The following is a 19,666-nucleotide window of genomic DNA, read 5'->3' on the forward strand; positions in this document are numbered from 1 at the left end:
CGCGGGGAAGGGGGTGGGGGGAGGCGGGGGGGGGGGGCACCAGCAGGCCGCGAGGCGGAGTGGCCCGTCCCAGCCCCCCCCCAGCACAGGGGGAGCTGCGGCGGCGTTTCCATGGCGCCGGGCGGGCGTGGGAGCCGGGGCTGAGGACCCCGCCTGCTCATGGACCCCGCCGCGGCGGCGGCCGCCGAGGAGGAGGGCAGGGAGAAGCCGCCGGTGATCTACACCATGGAGAACAAGCCCATCGTTACCTGTGAGTGCGCCCCGCACCACTAGACAGGGGTTAACAGTCACAGCCTTGGGGGTGGAGGCAGCAATGGTTCTCCGGAGCAGTGCGGGGTGGCCCTGGCCGGTGCCCCTCTCTGGGCCCGGGTGGAAGGCGGCCCGGGGCGGTGTCCGGCCGCGGGCGGGCCCGCAGGGGCTGTGCAGGTGGCTGGCACGGCGGGGAGGCGGCAGCTGGGCGAGGCTGGGAGCGGCCGTGTTGGAGGGGTGCCGGCACTCGGGGCTGAGGGACACGGAGCCTGCAAGGGACTCTGATGTCCGGTTTTGCCTCTTTACCGATAGTGTACCCCCCACCCCCTTTAATGGCAGTGGAGTGTACCCCCCACCCCCTTTAATGGCAGTGGAGTGTACCCCCCACCCCCTTTAATGGCAGTGGATAAACTTGGTTTTCTGTCACTGTGTTTCGGGGCTATAGTAGAGAGCAAAACGGAATGACATGCTTACAGGTGCTTAAGGGAAGAGATTCAAATGTGACAATAAATCTTAAACCCCAAACTTCTTGCCAGTGAGCTTTTTGTAGTTTTGATCTGGGTTGGAGAAGTCACGAGGAGTAAGATATCCTCTGTGGTGAGGAGAAATTCCCAATGATGAATTCCTACTGACATTATAATTTAATCTTTACTGTGCTTTAGTTTCATTGCTGAGACAGTTTATTTAACAAACCGGATTGTGTGTTTCCAGTGGTGACTTATTTCTTTTAGGTGTCAGAGGCAGGCAGCTGGGATGTGTGCATGCTGGTCCTGGTGTAAAATATGAGCTCCTTACACGTATGGAGAGTTGATTGCACACAAAGTCCACTTAAGCAGGTGAACTAGCCTGGACATGAGGTAGCATTTCTTTACCAAGAGGCTGTTTAGACACTAGAACAGGATTCCTAGAGAGGTGGTCGATGCACCAAGCTTGTCAGTGTTGAAGAGGGATTTGGAGAATGCCGTTAACACCATACTTTAGCTTTCGGACAGCCCTGAATTGGACAGGCAGTTGGATGAGATGATCGCTGTAGGTTCTTTCCAACTGAAATTGTCTGTTCTATTCTAAGTACATCTGTAATGTTCTCAATAAAGAAGTAAGGTGAATGAGATCAGTGTAGAGAATTCTACTTTGTTTTTTAACAAAAAGCATCCCATGACTGCTCATTCTTAGTCAGAAGTATCTCTGTCGATGACATAACAAACTGTATTTGCACTTTATCACTAAAATGCTGGGAATGCTTTATGGGCCTGTGAAATAGAAACTGTTACACAGGTGTGTGTTGTCTTACACTGAAGTCAGCAATTTTTGAGGATTAAGGTCTTAGACTGAGTTGATATTTAGAAAATATATCTAACTAACCTTGTAACTATGTAGTTATGGAACTTGATGTGTTTATGTATTTTCTCCAGGCTATTTTATAAATGTGCTTTTAAAAGTCTTCCTTAGACTTTTTCTTTTTTTTATACAGTTCACAAACTGAAGTCAGTGATATTTGTATTGAATCTTCTGTACTCACCTACTCCAAGACTTTTGAAATCCATTTCACTACAGATTAAAAGTCAGAAAAATATACATATTGGAAACATCTAGAGGATATCGTTGCCTTCCTTGTTGTTATGCTACTGTTCAGGCTGTGGTGGCCTGCTTTTTAGATTTGCTGACTCTATCCTGTGTTCAGAATTGGAGAGTCTCTGTGTGTAGGGTGGTGGTGGTGGTGCATGTCAGTCCTTACTGTTCTGTATGATTTGAATGAGGAGCGTATGTTTCAGTCTGTTGAAGTACATGCAGTTTTACCTCAGGCTTGCTTTTTTCTTGATAAATGCAGAAAACAACTGTGGTATCTTTATGCAAGGAAATTTTGAAAATTGTGAACATTAAATTTCATCAGATTTCAGTCAAGCCCAATTATCTGATACTGAAAATAATATTTCATACAGTGAGTGTAATTCATGGTTGCAAAATGTTTCGGACTTATCACTGTACAATATGGTAGCAGCATATTTACAAATGAGATATGAGATGAACCTTGTGTACTGGTTGTATGCATTGCTCCTGTACTGAAGGAATAATTTCTGGTGCTGTGAACAAGCATAACAGTAGTATATTTACTAGAATGGCTTGATCTGAGATAAACTAATTCAGGAAATAAGGCAAAAGTGCTCAGAGATGACCTCTCTGGTAAATGTAGTAAGGGCAACTTGCTACCATTTTTAAACTGTAACATTTGCTTTAATGGGGAATGCGTTTTGCTTTAGCAGTTTTAGTTTCCTTTTTTTCTGTTCAGAGAAGTGAAGCACTTAAGAAACCCTAGTATTTCGAACAAATGCATTCAACAAAAATCACTTACTTTAAGGAAAGCTCTTCTAAGTATTACATTGCCAGTGATTTATGAGGAGGTGAAGCTTGGTCTTCCAGGGAAAGAATCGTTGGCTTGGTATTGGTCTGCTGGAATACACATTCAAAGTCATGATATTAGAAGCTGTTCAACAAATACAGTTTATCTTTCGTTTAGTGGTTCTGATTTCAGACAGTTGGAGATGTCTGGGATAACTGCCCCACCTAGCAGGTGCACATGAGGGGAAAACAGATCTGCAAGGGGGTGCCTAGTTTTTGATTATATGAAGGAAGAGTGAAGGTTAAGTGACTCTGTGTCTCGGAACATAAGGATTTCCTTTTTGCCGCAAGATTTAGATTAATTTCTGTCAGGTAAATATTTGTGTTGTGAAATACTCCTGTTAACTCTTAGGGTTTATTCTTAATGAGGGAGAACCCAAGAGAGAGTTTTGTTTGGAATAAAACTTACTTTGAACACTGTGCATACCAGAGATGTTTTGTAAACAAATGACTTGAAATAAACTTGACAGTATTCTGAAAGGAATGCTTTTCTGGTAAAGACATTTATGCTTTCAGATTTGTGAGTTAGTCTGTATTGTAGCAGTAGTTATTTTCTATTTTGGTATAACCCTGAATTCAGCACTCTCTATGTAGGTACAGACTTTGGCCTATGGAATAAAAATGGTAGATACTATGTAGCTTGTATATTTGATGCCAATTGCAAATACAGTTTTTGTCACTACTCTTCTCATGTTGGTACTGCAACTTAATTGTCCTCATGATTTTTATGTAGATGCATTAGCCTTGTATTTATGGTATTTGTATTACTGGCAAAGCCATACAGTTTTAACAGAGTTTAGGTTAATAGTTTTCTGAGCTGAATTCTATCTAACCAAAAACTTCTAGAGACATTTTCTCTAGGCAAACAGACAACTGTATGTTGTAAGTGTGGAAAAAATCATGTATTCACAGAAAGATGGTTTTCCTGTATGTTTTTTCCCTTTTCTCAAGGTGGCAGCATCCCATGTAGTATTAAATAATTTTTGTTAATTAGGACTGACCGCCATGATGATTCCTTTCCAAATTAGTTTGAATGGTGTCTTAGGCAGTTGGTCTTACATAGTTATGAGTAGCAGCAGCATATTCTTGTTAGGGTTAAACCTTTATTTTACATATTTAGTAGTGGAGCAGTAAGTAAAGATGTAAAGTTTTAGAAAAAAGATTTTCATCTGCAGGCTACCAGTGAATCAGCTAAGATTTTTATATAGCAATTAAGCTGTCTTGTGTTTTGAACTTAGACCTCTTTTGAACATGAGTCTGGATTGAGGGGGGAAGGAGAAACATTTAAAAGAAACAAATACAATACACCCACCAGCATTCCAAAACTTCAGATAGATCCACGTATAATAGGCTAGGGAATTATGAAAAAGGTTCATAGCAGAAATTTTTACCAGTGCAAACAGAAGCGTGATTAGAAAGGTTAGAAGTTACTGGTGTTTGGGGTCACAAACAAAACAAAACCACACCAAAATGTAGTTTTAGCACTGAGCTTTTTTTAAAGGTATTTGGAGCCTTTTATCTCAGTTGACTGGGTTTGTCATTGGTATCAAAGGAAAATATTTCTCTGCTTTAGTCAGCTGGCCTCAGGAGTTTTCTTTTTCACTGCCTGCCTAGTTAGTGAGTTATAATGCAGTGACAAAGCCTGTAAGTTTTCAGGGAGTTTGGAAACTATTAGAAAAAAAAAAATCAGTTCTTGGGGATTTTAGCATTTTTTAGGCAGGCATCAAACAACAGCAGCAACAAGAAGTCAGTATTTTATGATTCTTTTGTATCAAACAGCTACTGCAAAGAGTACATGTTTCTCTTGGGAGTCTTTGTAAGGTGGTCATTCTGGTTCTCATATCGTTCCTGAATGAATTTTCAAGTGTCCCAGACGGGTAAAGGAGGATGGCTGCATTGACTTGATCTACCAGAATGTCAGGGAGAAAGACAAAGAGGAAGGAAACATAGAATTGTTTGGGTTGGAAGGGATCTTACTAGTTCCAACCCATCTGCCATGGGCAGGGACACCTTCCACTAGACCAGGTTGCTCATAGCCCTGTCCAACCTGGCCTAGAGCACTTGCAGGGATGAAGCAGCCACAGCTTCTCTGGGCAACCTATTCCAGTGTCTCATGACCCTCACAGTGAAGAATTTCTGCCTTAGATCTAATCTAAATCTACCTTCTTTCAGTTTAAAGCCATTATCTCTTGTCCTATCATTACATACCCTTGTAAAAAGTCCCTCTCCAGATATCTTGTAGCCCTGTTTAGGTACTGGAAGGCTGCTATGAGGTCTCCCCAGAGACTTCTCCAGGCTGAACAACCCCAGCTCTTTTAGCCTGTCTTCATAGGTCCATCTGTAAAATCCATGTCTCCACAGTTTAGAGACAAAGATGTTGTGCAGGACAATGTCAAATGCTTTACACAGGTTTGGTTGTGAGGATATCAGTTGCTCTTCCCTTATCCACCAGTGCTGTCATCCTGTTGTAGAAGGCCACCAAATTTGTCAGACACAATTTGCACTTATGAAGCCATGTTGGCTGTCACCAGTCACCTCCTTAGTTTCCATGTGCCTTAGCATAATTTCCAGGAGGATCTGCTCCATGATCTTGCTGGGCACTGAGGTGAGATTGACTGGCCTGTAGTTCCCTGGGTCTTCCTTTTTTCTCTTTTTACAAATGGGGAAGTAGGGGGAAAGGGAAAATGTAGGACCAATAGCATAAATTTTTTAAAATTAGTAGTTTGAACATTTGTGTGGTCTTCTGGAGCCGTACTTTCTAGGATGCACAGTCACCTCTGCATTAATCTACAACTTAAATGAGATATGTTTTGGCATTAGATGCCAGCTTCAGTTCTTGCGTAATGTAGTTTTCAGAATTTCTCCCCAGGTTTAGGTTTAAGCCTATGAGGTGCTCTATAGAAATGCAGCCTGTCCTTGAACAAAAGAGGTGGATAGTTTTTACTTCTTTTACATGGTGGGATTTTACAGCCAGGTTCACAATCAAGACTCATTTGAGTAAGTTTTGTTTCTCTTTCACTTGACCTGGCCATCTTAGTATTTTGGATGTCAATTTGGTAGATATCAAGTCTTTGAAGGTCATAGAATTGTTTTTAACCTGGCCTGTCTGATTTAGGCTTATCATAAAACCCTCTTTAAGGTTCTATTGCATTCCTTGCATTTGATTTCTGAACAGCTACCTGTTTGTCTGAATTTGTTTGCCAAATGTTTCGATAAGTGGCAAAGGTCATACCTTCTGAACTTTATAATGTGGAAAGAAAGGAAATGTGCTCTCTCATTTCTTGCTTTTCTCCAGAAGTCTTTCTTTTTAATGTATATAATTTGAACACTACCGCTTTCTGTTATTTTCTGGAATAGCAGGGTGCTTGAACATTATCATTTTTAGTTCCTCTGTATTCTGGAGTAGCCCTTTTTACTTGAAATGTTGAATTCTGAAACCTTTTTTTTGCATACATTGGAGAAGTGGTGAATGCTTCATCCCTGGCAGTGTTCAAGGCCAGGTTGGACAGAGCCCTGAGTGCCATGGTCTAGGGTGAGGCATCCCTGCCCATTAAGTTGGAAGTTAATGATCTTAAGGTCCTTTACAACCCTAACTATTCTATAATTATATGACTTTTAGGTACAGTACAGAAAGTGCACTTTGCTATGCTCCCAAGGTAAAATACAGGGTTCATTCTTTCAGTCAGGCTCCAAGCTTTATGAGTTACCATTCTATTGTGGTGCTCATGTTGCTAAATCGCTAAGCCATGTTTCACTCTCTATGGACAGTAATGAGTTTCAAATCAATAGACTGTTTTCTGTGGCCTAGCTTATAGAGAGCTTGTTATATCAAGTTATAACGTAACTTGATATAAGACAGCATTAACAGTATGGTTAACACTTGCTGCAATATTCGTTTTAGACTTTGTTTATAGTCTTAATAAGATTTGGCATGCTACACTTAGTTCACACCGCAGGATGAAAGTGAAGAGTCAAGAGCAAACTGCTTTCTGGAGACTTAAGGCTAAAGCACTAATAGTAGACTGGGGTTTTGTTTGTATTTTGTTTTTTAACTATTCTAGAAAATTGTATCATAGAATAGTAGCTATTGTGGTCAGACATCAGAAGAGCCGGTTTTGCTTGTTCTGACAGACTATCAGACTTTTAAGGTTGGTATTTTAATGATGTGGTGGTAGAATTATGCTAGTGGCTAGTAATCAAATAACACATATCGGAAAATTGGGAAAAAGTGAGTGGACTAGAAAAGGGTTTCCAAGATAAACTAAAGCATGCTAAGCTACTGTGGAGGTAATGCCAGGCTGTGTGCCAGGAGATGAGACTGCATGGTGGAAGGGAGACGAAAGGGTGTTAGGTGCTTCTCCAGCCATAGCTCCCTGAAGATCTTTCTGTTCAGGTTGGGCTGTACAATGCCAGATTGTAAACAGAAAACAGGTGGAAAACTGTGAGGAAATAGCAGAATTGTCTATATGCCTCTTAAAGTCTTAAGTGGAAAATGATCCTGGGGAAGGGTGGGGTGGAGGGAGGAGGGGAAAGAGTAGAATCTCCACAGGAGGAAATAAAGGGCTTAGAATTAAATTGCAGTCTTCAATAGAAAGAGAGTACAGCCAGTGAATGATGTGGCAGTAAGGAAGAAGTGCAGGGAAGGGAGCAATAGCTGTAGTATGTCAGGGCAACATGTGGATGAGACATTTAATAAGTGATACCATTAAACTAGTGTGGGCTAGCTCATTCTCCCAGATTTACAGAGTGCACATGACATAACAGATTTTAGAATTATGATCAAATGCAGTGGTAAGTATGTTTTTGACCTTACTCCCTTCTCATTTGGATATGTCTGTTTGCCACATGTCAGATGCCTAGCCTTTGCCAGTACGGTTGACTGGTCCATTTGTGTTCGAGCATGTCTGACAAAGTACCTTACTCCAGAGTTTACTATCTCTTTGCTCAAAGATGCTGGTAACCATCAGAAGCTGGAAGAACTTACTTTTAAGCCTGTGTTTTCCTTGTCCTCTCTGTAGCCAAAGGAAAAGAACAGAATTTAAGAATTAATGTTAATAGGCTACTGATAATACATTTTTCCATATGGCAGACCTTACATTTTGTTCCATTTTGTATACAAGTAGCTACTACAGTGGTGTTGCATTTAATGTAGTTGTTCAAAGCCCAAGTGATGAAAGCTAAACCACAGATGTGTGATTCTGTATGGTGCCAGCTCCAGGAGACCCGCACCATGTTAGCAGACCTGATTTTTCTGAAGGCAGCAAGAACATGGTGGTCAGGGAGCTGCTTCATATTAACAGCAGCCCCATAATGATGGGAAGAGAGGAATCAAACCCAGTAAAGCACAGAACTACGCTAATGCTAATTTTCTCATGGCAGTCCCAGCTACAGAAGGGATGTGAACCACTCTAAATAGTTGTCAGGCTAAATTCTTGAGGGTTTTAATACATGTTGTTTAACCAATGACTCTGGCTAAGGAGTTGCTTGTTTAGTTAGAGTTGGACCAGCTGTTTGAATGATACTCTCTTTGGTATATGGATTATGTATCTGTGTGGAAAATTGTAATATGAAGCTGTAGCAGTCTATGTGGTATGTGCCTTGTCAAAGTGTTGTATTAGATTGTGGGAGCATGAGACTTAAGTCTAGTTCAGCGCTAGACTCCAGTTTCCATATAGCAAAGTTACATCTTTTTATTGAAACAACGAATATTAATAGTATATCTTATTAATCTCTTTTCTATAATTTGCACAGGATGATAGATTCATGTTTCTCGCTTTTAGGTGCTGGAGATCAGAATTTATTTACTTCCTTATATCCTACACTTTCACAGCAGCTTCCTAGAGAACCCATGGAATGGAGGAGGTAAATTTGCATTTTATTCTGTGATGTTATTTCATTGTGTGTTTTTAGACTTGGGTATGTATTCGCTGAGCTCTGAGAAGCTCTTAAAGCAACCGACTAGAGGAAAAGAGAACTTGGGTAAGCAAGGTAAATGTTGTGCACATCAGGATGATCATTTCCACACTTCAGCTATAGGGAACTTCACCTAAAAAAAAAAAGATAGTAATGCTGTGTTTCTCTTTTCGCTTGTGTGTTTTTTGGGTTTGTCTTGGTGTATGCTTTGATGTGCTTTGGCAGCTTTGTTCTGAGAGTGATAAGCTTTCCTCTTAATGATGATATAGGTGGAACTTACCTGAAACTAGATATGCTTTCCTGCAGAAAGTTTGGTATGGCCACTGTTTTCTGATTGGAAAAAAAAATGGTAGATTTTCTTATTTGGAATTTTCTACTTGTAATGGTCCTGGAGATGCAGGAAGTCTTTTAGTGAAAGCTGAAAAGCTTCTAGCTCTTGTTCTTGCAGAAAGGAGCATCTTTCTCATTGCATGTGATACTAAACTTTAGTTAACTAAAACTAAACTGCAATAAGGGTAGTTTGTGCTAAAGTGTTTCAGTTTATTCCTCATTCTCAAAATACATGTTCATTTTTGTCTTCTGCTATGTACGTGTCATCTGTTAATTTCAGTTTTTAAACTTTGTAGGTCTTATGGCCGTGCTCCGAAGATGATTCATCTAGAATCTAACTTTGTTCAGTTTAAAGAGGAGCTACTACCCAAAGAGGGAAATAAGGCTCTTCTGACTTTTCCCTTTCTTCATATTTATTGGACAGAATGTTGTGTGAGTATTAAGAAAACACCATGAAAAACTGAGTACTCAGATTGAAAAATGAAATGGTTTTGATTTTCTGCTTGTGTTCTCTGGTACTTTTCATTTGATTTTTGTGCTTGTTAGAACAATTAAGTCTGCACTGCATAAACATGAATACCCAATAGTATTGGAACCAAAACTTGGTCAGCTTGAGTACTTTTTGCAGCATTTCTTTGCAATGTTCTTTGACACTAAGAGGATAGGCCTTTGAATAACCTGTTTTCAGTACTTTGTCGTGACAAAACCCAGGATCTAACTGTTACTGCAGAAGCACAGCACGCTTGTTTCTTAATACAAAAATGGCCAGGTTATTTTAGTTATGATTTATTCATGAGTTTTAATTGTAAGATAAGTATTTTTTCTTTACTGCATCTTTGATATGTGTCAGTTACTAGTATATATCAGCAGTCTAAACTGGGCAAGATTTGGAATTTCTTAATCCTGTTTATCTACAGTTCACTGATTTTGCTTGGTCTTTTGTTACAAATTAGTTATCCAGTTGACAGAGAAAGGTGACATCTGATCTGTGACCAATCAAAAGGTATCCAAAAAAAGCCTTAAACGTTGTCTGAATTGATCTGTTAAAAACCAACCCAGAAGCCAGAAAAGTACCAAATGATGCTTTTGGGGTTTTTAAAATTTTATTTTTATGAAAAAGCTTTTAAACAGATTAAGATCTGAGCAGTGTTAGAAGGCACAAATATCACACTTCTGTTACTATGTGAGAATAAAACAGTTCAGTTTCGTAGTTAGAAACATGTTTTTGTTGTAAAGTTCAAGAATGTGTAAAATAATAAATTATTATTGAAAGAATGATAGGAGACCAAATGCTAAGATGTATTTACTGTTAAACAAAATACTAGAAATAAATTAAATTCAAAGACCAAACCCTTACTATACTTTCTTATTTGATTTCTTTCAGTAAGTGAACTTAATCGCTATTAATTCTGTTTGATGTGTCTTTTTGTTTGTGCTCTGTTGGAAAAAAAAAGTCGCCTTTTGAAATTGTTGAGAATATCTGTTTGATTTGATGATTCACTATTTCTCATCCCAGGACACGGAAGTGTACAAAACTACAGTCAAGGATGACATCACCAAGTGGCAGAATGTTCTCAAAGCTCACAACTCGTTGGACTGGCTAATTGTAGTAGTTGAGAGTGATGCCAAGAAAAAGAACAAAACAAATATCCTTCCCCGAACCTCTATAGTAGATAAAATAAGAAACGACTTCTGTAACAAACAAAGTGACAGGTAAGCTTTCTTATACTTGCAAATATTTTAACCTTTTGACTGGTGTGATAATTTAAAAACTTTCTATGTAACAGGTTCCTTATTCGTTTAAGGATTTTTCTTTGATGTCCAGCATTCTAACTGCTGGTACTGTAAGACCTGTACTTTGAAGAAGACTGACACAAATGATAAAGGGAGAAGTTTTATTTTCAGTTCTTCCTGGATTTGCAGTGGCTTTGAAAGTGTTTTAAAAAACTTTCAAGTATCTCTTCATGGCTAAGAGAGGTTTAAGAGGAACAGTGTGGTAGTAATGAGGTTTTAGAACTTGAGGGGATTTTGTTTGCTTAGGTGCTTGCAAAAACATTAGCAGAATAACAGGTAACAGGAGTGAGGTGAGCGGGGAATATGAAGCCAATAAAATAATAAGGAAAAATAATAATGAATATATGAAACTGTTTCTGCTTTTAGTAAGGTCAATATAAGACACAAATGCTAATTTGAAACCAACTTTAATATATGCTCTCTTCCTTATTTTGAAACAGTTCACTGAGTCTATTATATACTACATTTTTTTATTTTAGCCTTAAGAGTTAACTTCAAACAGGATAAACATTTGAAATTGAAAAGAGTAGATGGCAGCACTCATGGTGTGAGCTGATGGTGATTGGCAGGTCAGCATGTTAAAAGATCCTGTGCATTGGCAGCACTTTCTTTGTACTTAGTGTTTGATATATTACAGGATTACTTGGGCAAATGCTTGGAACAACTCTGATTCAATTTGGTTTTGGTTTCTAACTGATTGATTGTCTTGGTTTAATCATTTTGCCTCAAGATAAGATGACTTTTCTAAACACAAATGGTGTTTTGTTTGGATGAGAGATTTTCCTGCCTTTAGAGGTACTGGTTGCTTTTTGAATGTTACTAAAAAAATTGTGATAGAAAAAATTGAGGAAAGAAGTTGGTCTAAAAAAGGCTGATTTATTTGTGGATTAATGTGACTTGTTTATTTCTTTTCTGAGAAAAGCAGAATATAGCATATAGGATGTGTAAAACCAAATTGACATACTGTAAGAATATATTATGGAGGATTATGTCAGGTGATTTTAGAAAAACTGACGATACGTGATCTAATGGATCTTGATTTGTATCTTGCATAATCCTTGCCAGGAGTAACTATAATTACTGTTCTGCTGGTTTGTATTGCTAAGCACACTTTTTTCTTGGATAGCTACAGCATTACTTATGTTTAAGTAATCAGAATAATGTATCTGTCATTTGCTTAAAAAAACCAAACAAAAAAGTAAAGCTTGATATATTATTTTGTGGAAAACACATAACAAAATCAAAATCCCAACATACTGCCCCCAAAGAAACAAACATAACCCTCAACTTTGGTGTTTTCCTCAGTGTTGAATGAAAACCTAAATTGTGTTCAGTCTCAATCTGTTAAGTATGCACAATATTCAGCTGTGCATTTATATATGAACCTTGTTTTTATCCATCTCCTTTTCAGATGTGTGGTACTTTCTGACCCTTTGAAAGACTCTTCCCGTTCTCAGGAATCTTGGAATGCCTTCCTGACCAAACTCAGGACGTTGCTTCTCATGTCTTTTACCAAAAATTTAGGCAAGTTTGAAGATGACATGAGAACTTTGAGAGAGAAAAGGACTGAGCCAGGGTGGAGCTTCTGCGAGTATTTCATGGTCCAGGTAAGATTCTCTTTTTATTGAGAAGAGTACTTGAGTCCTAATTATAATAAAGGCTTTGTTGTTGTTGTAGTTGGTTTTCTGGTACTTTGAATGTTCTGCTCATTCTTTGCGGGTTGGGGCAGGAAATATGAAGACTTGTGCAAAAGCAGCATTCTTAGATCTTGTTCGCAGCAGGTTTGTGTTACATTGTCATACAGTGCTATTACAAAAGCAGAATCAAAGTTTTATGGACCTCCACTGAAGCAAAAAAAAATTGCATCTAGAAAGGGTTTTAGTAGTTGCTCTTGAATTTTTTATAATTGTCCCAGTACTGTGCCTGCAGTACCTATACTGATACTGCAATTGATGCATTCACAGTGTAAACAGAGGAGGAAAAAATATTATGGGAGATGAGTCTTCAGTTTCTGGGTTTTGGTTGTTTTGTTGGTTTCTTTTGTTTTTTTTTTGAAACATCAACTTTTTAATTGATGTATGAACAATATCTTGTAGTGGGTCTGGATTCACATCAGAATTTACTGGCAAAGCTGTATGACTTAATCTTCTTTTGTGGACCTCCCTGTGTTAAGAAGAAATGGTACATCTGCTACAATGGCAGGTTTCCCTACATGTATGAATATTGCAAGGGGAAGAATATTTGGAAAAATAATTCCCAGAGCTCTCTATATGGATGGGGGCAGGCTGTAATACCAGACATGACTAATATCAGTAATGTGATCCTTTTATTGCTTGTGTGTCAAAAGGAAGAACTGGCCTTCGTCTTTGAGATGCTGCAGCAATTTGAAGATGCACTAGTACAGTATGATGAACTGGATGCCTTGTTTTCTCAGTATGTTGTCAACTTTGGGGCTGGTGGTAAGTGTCCTCAAGTGTTAATAAATGTTAAATAAGTGTTAATAAATGTTAAGTGTATTAATTGCTTCAATATGCTTCTGCTAAACAACGCAGTGCTTTGGGTACCTTATGTGTACATGGGAGAAAAAGATGGCACATTGTAGTGAAGATGCGCGAAGCAGTTTGTGCTCTTGTTTTATGCTGTATGCAACCTCAAGTGTACATCAGTTATTCTCTCATTAAGTTTTGTTTTTCATCTGACGCGTAGAAGCAATTTTAAATGAAAAGCTGTGTTTTGCTCTTACTAGGTGATAGTTACAAAGGGAGACCTGAAACTCTGTAATTACTTAAGTATTGATCTGACTGAGATACAGTTATTCTTTTCCCAGCTCACTGTTAAATCACTCAATAAAGAGCTTCCAGAAGAAATGTGCTCAGTTTTGCCTGAAATTACATGAGACATTTGCTATTCACTGCAAAACTAAATAGAAGTATGTGTTTAATCTGCACTACAGAAGGTTTAACTTTTTTCCAAGAAAAAATACTGTGCAAAAAGTATCAAATAACTTTAAATTGTTTTAATGAGCTAAAGCACATGATGTTACGTAACAGCTTTAATCAGGTATGTGTTATGAATCTGGTAAAAATACAGTGCAGGAGTAATTGCAGTGACATGTATTTGTCCTGACTGAACCTGATGCTATACCTGAAAGTGGGGTTTCATCTGTTCATGATGGCTGAGTAAGAAATACTTAAGTAGATAAAGCTTATTTGTTTTAAACTTCAGGTAGGCTTAATTGCTATATCACAAACTGATGCCACTAGGCTAATAACAAATATGCAACGCAACATGCTATGGGATTTCAGCCTGCTGAAGTTCAGTTATCTGTTTAACTGTGGAAGTTTTGCTGGTTTTTGTTTTTTTGTTCTGTTTTTGAAGTTAAGACATTAAGTCATTTATCCATATGATAAACTTTAGAAAGAATAAGCCAGTTTACAGCCTCTGGAGGGCAGGAAGAAGAGGCTTTAGTAGAAAGCAGTGGTTGATTCTTGGACATTAACTTTATTTACTTAGATGGTGCAAACTGGCTGACATTTTTTTGCCAGCCAGTGCGGAGCTGGAATGGTTTAATACTGCGAAAACCGATAGACATGGAGAAGAGAGAACTCATTCAGAATCAAGAAGCCACTCTACTGGACTTGCGTAGTTACCTGTTTTCTCGCCAGTGCACGTTATTAATCTTCCTGCAGAGGCCGTGGGAGGTTTCCCAGCGAGCTTTGGAGCTTCTTCACAACTGTGTGCAAGAACTCAAACTATTAGAAGTGAGTCAGTGTAATATATTTCATTATATGAACGATTTTATTCAATGATGATCTAACAAGATTTTTGAAGTTTAGATATTGGCGACCAGAATATAGTAAACACTGTGAGTTATCAAAATGATGCCTTAATAAAAGATTGTAAGACTGCTACCATTGAACGCTTCATCATGAGGATGTCTTTGGAAACAAATTTGGAAACAGTCCTTTGTTTAGTTAAAGTATTCTAGTCTCCACCTGGAAAGTTGATTTCTTAAGCTGGTAGGTAATTTGTCTGCTTTTTCCTGGATTATTACCAGTCTCTTGAACTATAGTTCCCATCATTTAAATCTGAAGCAGTGTTGTACTGAAGAATATAAGGCAGAGTGGTTAGTATGCTGATATACAGGCTAGAAGTCTGTAACAAAAAGCAGTTCTGAATTATAAACAGTACCCGCAGTAGGGCTTCTTACTGCCATATGAATTGGATGCTGCTTTGATCGCCTTTTTTGGTTCTTTGTGATTCTTTTATGTGCCTAGTAATGCTCTTTGGTGTTATGCATGTATCTCTGCCTATCTCATCCAGTGACAGAAGAAAGAGATAGAAACAAGTGATAGCTCTCAAAGGTTTTCATCATGTTGCATGCCTCCATGCTTTGCCCCTCTTCCTTCCATACTTTATTTTCTGCTGGTGTTTTTTAGTCCTCTGAGGAGGCTTTTATCAGGGATGTTGCACACTGATCACCCTCCATGTATGACCACAGATGTCTATGAATTGAAAGACATCTTTAAGAACAGCACAGTGTGCATAAGAATATTTCTGGATTTCACTTTGTGACTCATCCATGTCCTTAATCCTGTGGGTTCTCTGTTAGTTTTATCTCTGCTGTTATAACAGTAGCTCCTAACGTTTGCCTGTCTGGCGCTGTGGTAGTAAGTTCCATCTCTTTATCCATATTTAAAAATGGAGAATCTACTTCAGATGCATTGTTGACACCTTCATGTATTCTAAAACTAACATGTAATTCTCATATATATATATATATATTATGGTTTGTGTGTGTGTTTTGTAGCTGTGGGGGTGGGTGTTTTTAGTTTCCAGACTAAATAGATGCAGCCTTCTAAATCTCTGAAGGTGCTTACTGCAGTTCCCCTTTTTGCTCCACCCCAAGTCTGTCCTGTGCCCCCAGTGCTTGGGGCTCTTTCCTGCACTGTTATTTCTGCTGTTTCTGTCTTCATGTGGTGATCCAGACTGAATGCAGGTGTTCAGGCTGTGAGACAGTGACACTTACTTGTGCACAGCATGTAGTTCTCCCTGCTGTGATCCTTTTTCTTAATACAGGCAAATCTCTTAATGTGGCTTGACACCATTTAGCGGAAATCTAAACTACACTGTTCTCATGACCTTTCTCTTCCTGAAAATTATTTCAGAATCCAGATTTTTATTTTTTGTTTCAAATACATTGGGCTTGTATGTTGAACTTTCACATTAGTCAACTCCCTAGTTCATTATGGGTTTCAAGACTTCCGTAGTCTTTCTAAAAGGAATATTTTTGCTTATGAACGGGATTTTGCGACACCATTATTGTGATTGTATTCCAGATCTTTAGTTATGCTCATCTTTATCTTGATTCGTGATATTTTCTTTATCAAACTCTACTGTCTTTCTTTATCATGTCCTGACTAATAACCCCCTCTTTATATTTTTTTGTGTAGTTGTTTGGTTTTACCTTCATTCTTTAACCTATTGTCCATGACAGATGTCTTATCCTTTCATTAACAAACTTACTCTTGAAACTTAGACTAATTTTTTTTCCCCGTTTTTTTAACCTTCTTAGTGTACTTTAAACTTCAGTCTCAGTTAGATCTGATGTCTTCTTAGGAAAATAGTAGTATATTCACAGAAGTTTTTCCTAACTCTGCTTTCCTTAGGCTTTGTTTCCAAATTTGGGGAATTTTCCCAAGGACTAGTATCTGTTAGTCCTCTTTTCATTCTCTTCCATCTTGGTGAATGTATCAAATCTAGTTAATGTAATAATCACTGTTTAGTTGCTTAGCTGTTCTTGTTTCATGAGCTAATATATATAAAGTATTCAGGAGGTAGTGAGAGTTGGACTGGTGGGGTTTTTTGTGTATTCTTAGAATAAGCTCTTCTAAGAGACTCTGCTATGTTGTATCAATAAAAATATTTTGCTGAAATGTTTTTCTCATCTGACTAATGCTTATTTCCCAGCTAATTCTTTCTGTTCATTTTCAGGTCTCTGTTCCTCCTGGAGCTTTGGACTGTTGGGTATTTTTGAGTTGTTTGGAAGTCTTACAAAGAATAGAAGGCTGCTGTGATAGGGCTCAAATAGATGCAAATGTTTCCCACACAGTTGGCTTATGGAGCTATGCCACTGAGAAGGTAAGCAAATTATGTGTTGTATTTGTGCTATTACAGTTTTGAAGTGGACCGACCATTTGTTTCTGTGGAACAGGTTTTTCACTTTCTATTACAGAATTTGATATGGGGTTCTGTTTCTTGTTCTTCCCATCCTTCTTACGTGTTTCTACGAAAGGTGCGTACCTAAGTTGGAAATGTTCCTCCCATTCATAGTACTTCTTACACAAAGGGTAAAGGACAAAGTTGTAGAATAACAAGTAGCAGTAAGGTGGAACTGAAATTTAGCAGAAAAAAACAAACTTAGCAACTAGTGACGAAATTAAGAAGAATTTAACAACAACAACAAAGTTAATGGCCATCCCCATTTTATGTGGTGTAATGTGACAAGCTGAGACCTTTTTTCTTTTGTGGGCTTACGTTGGTGGTTGACTTATTCTAAGAGAATTAACCAAAAGACCAGCACAACTGAACTTCTTTAAGATAGCATCCTGTGCTGACTCTGGGTATCAAGCATACCCACTGCTGTTTAGAAGCGGTTTTACAGTAGTGTGGTATTGGTTTAGCACTGTTAGAATGATAGAATTGTTTAGGTTGGAAAAGTCCTTTAAGATCTTTGAGTCCAGCTGTTCACCCAGCACTGCCAAGTCCACCTCTAAACCGTGTCCCTAAGCGACACATCTGTATGTCTTTTAAATGCTTCTAAGGATGGTGACTCCACCACTTCAATGGGCAGCCTGTTCCAATGCTTGACAACCCTTTTGCTTAATAAATTTTTTCTAATATCCAGTCTAAACCTCCCCTGCACAACTTGGAGCCATTGCCTCTTGTTCTATCACTTGTTGCTTGGGAGAAGAGACCAGCACCCCTGTGCTACAACCACCTTTCAGGCAGTTGCAGGGAGTGATAAGGTCTCCCCTGAGCCTCCTTTTCTTCAGACTAAACAGCCCCAGTTCCCTCAGCTGCTTCCCATGAAACTTGTTCTCTAGGCCCTTCACCAGCTTGGTTGCCCTTCCTTGGACATGCTCCAGCACCTCAGTGTCTTTCTTGTTGTGAGGGCCCAAAACTGAACACAGTATTCAGTGTGCAGCTTCATCAGTGCTGAGTCCTGCTGGCCACACGATTTCTGATACAAGCCAGGATGCTGTTGGCCTTCCTGGCCACCTGGGCACACTGCTGGCTCATGTTCAGCTGGCCCAGGTCTGTTTCTGAGCAGCTTTCCAACCATTCTTCCCCCAGCCTGCAGCATTACTTATGGTAATCATCTCTTTTCAACACTTTGGGTAAATTTGCAAGCTTGTCTAATTAGTGTACTGGAGGCTGCCTGCATTTCTTGAGCATATCTTTTCCAAAATATAGACACAGTTATTAGAAATTATCTTTGGTTATAATTGTCAAACATCTCGGGCATTGTCCATGTTTGTATGCAAAACCAGAAGGATTTATTCTGATTGTTATGCATGTAGGGACAAATGTGTATGTACCTGCATTCCAATGTTATTTGAGTCAGTAATTATATGCAATTTTATTCATAATAAAATTGATTTCTACTCTGAGAAACAGTTACTTTTGAAAGGTTCTCTACTTTTTTCCCATGCAACCTTAATACAGATTTTATAAGCAGTAGATTTTGACAGCAGTGGAAATGCATTGTAGGAATGATGCAACAGAATAAAAGGAGTTTTATATTGATTTTTGTAGCCTATTTAAAAGAAGCATCTGTTCTTTCTTACAGTTAAAATCCCTGGGTTACCTGTGTGGACTAGTGTCAGAGAAGGGACCAAATTCAGAAGACCTTAACAGAACTGTCGATCTGTTAGCTGGATTGGGAGCAGAACGCCCTGAAACAGGTATTACCAGGAATGTATTCATTCTTTCTAATAGCTGACATTTGTCTTAAATATCTAGTATGTAAAATACATTAATAATAATAATTTCCAAATATCCATATATATGAACATTGATAGAGCTGTTATTTCTTATGAGATCTTTTCATGTGTGTCTAGTACTTTATCAATGCATCTCGTTACTGTTGCAAGTATAGGCTTTTCTATTAATGCTCCATTTATCAGCATTTAGGTAAATAGCTTTGAACAGTACTGGTTTTGAATAAAGTTTTTCATACTTGCAGACAAGTATTAGAAATAAAATTATTTGAAAAAGAAATGAAGTATCCTCGATCTGATGCAAATAGATAACCTGCAGCTGGAGCTACAAAGTGGTATTATTTGAGTTGAACTGCTATTATTTGTGTGTCTGAACAATCAAATTTATTTACTCCTTGTGGATTTTACCACAAGGATATTTCTGAAGGTATTTCTGAAAGAAGAAGCTTTGAGAAGTTAAATATGCTAGAACAGTTATTGTCTTTGAAGCACTAGCTGATAGGCTGATGTTTCACTTGTTCTTGCAGGTATGCCGATAATTCTTAATTCAATGCTATGGTGCCTGTTGTATTCATTTAAATGAAACTAAATGAGGGTTTTTTTTCCTTCAAGAAATACTGACATGTATTTGGTCTGGCAAAGATTTATAAATTGAGCAAACTACTTCAGAAAAAAACTTGGTCTTGCTAACCATTTTCTTCTGAATTACATTGTTTAAAGTAGTAAAATGTTTTTAAATTACAGTACACTCCTGTCATGCTGATTTATAAATCCAGCAGTGGGGAGTTGTGAGAATATCAGTCTTGGCACAACATGGTATTTAAATACAATTGTGTGTGTTTCTAAGTTGAATAAATGTTAAGAAGTTAGTACAGTATAACTGCTGCTTGCCTTTACCCTGCTACTCTGAACATCGTTCACATGTGCATGCACATACACAGAGTTGTGAAACAGCCTTTCTTGATCTTATTTTGGAGCCT

At 38.4% G+C, this 19,666-nt stretch overlaps 1 protein-coding gene across 1 annotated transcript in view; it reads left to right on the forward strand.

Annotated features, from left to right (window-relative positions):
- TRAPPC10 (trafficking protein particle complex subunit 10) overlaps positions 1-19,666 on the forward strand; it is a 43,601-nt gene continuing 23,935 nt past the window's right edge. Inside the window, exons 1-9 of the mRNA XM_057405044.1 lie at positions 1-250; positions 8,427-8,508; positions 9,186-9,321; positions 10,406-10,602; positions 12,095-12,290; positions 13,031-13,142; positions 14,197-14,444; positions 16,678-16,824; positions 18,536-18,650. Of these exons, the coding sequence (XP_057261027.1) occupies positions 160-250; positions 8,427-8,508; positions 9,186-9,321; positions 10,406-10,602; positions 12,095-12,290; positions 13,031-13,142; positions 14,197-14,444; positions 16,678-16,824; positions 18,536-18,650 (1,324 nt within the window). The 5' untranslated portion in view covers positions 1-159. The remainder of the gene's footprint in view (positions 251-8,426; positions 8,509-9,185; positions 9,322-10,405; positions 10,603-12,094; positions 12,291-13,030; positions 13,143-14,196; positions 14,445-16,677; positions 16,825-18,535; positions 18,651-19,666) is intronic.

The sequence above is a fragment of the Pezoporus wallicus genome, unplaced genomic scaffold (genome assembly GCF_028554395.1).
Source record: "Pezoporus wallicus isolate ANWC-B61680 ecotype Strahan unplaced genomic scaffold, APGP_CSIRO_Pwel_v1 contig_1739, whole genome shotgun sequence".
NCBI lineage: Eukaryota > Metazoa > Chordata > Aves > Psittaciformes > Psittacidae > Pezoporus > Pezoporus wallicus.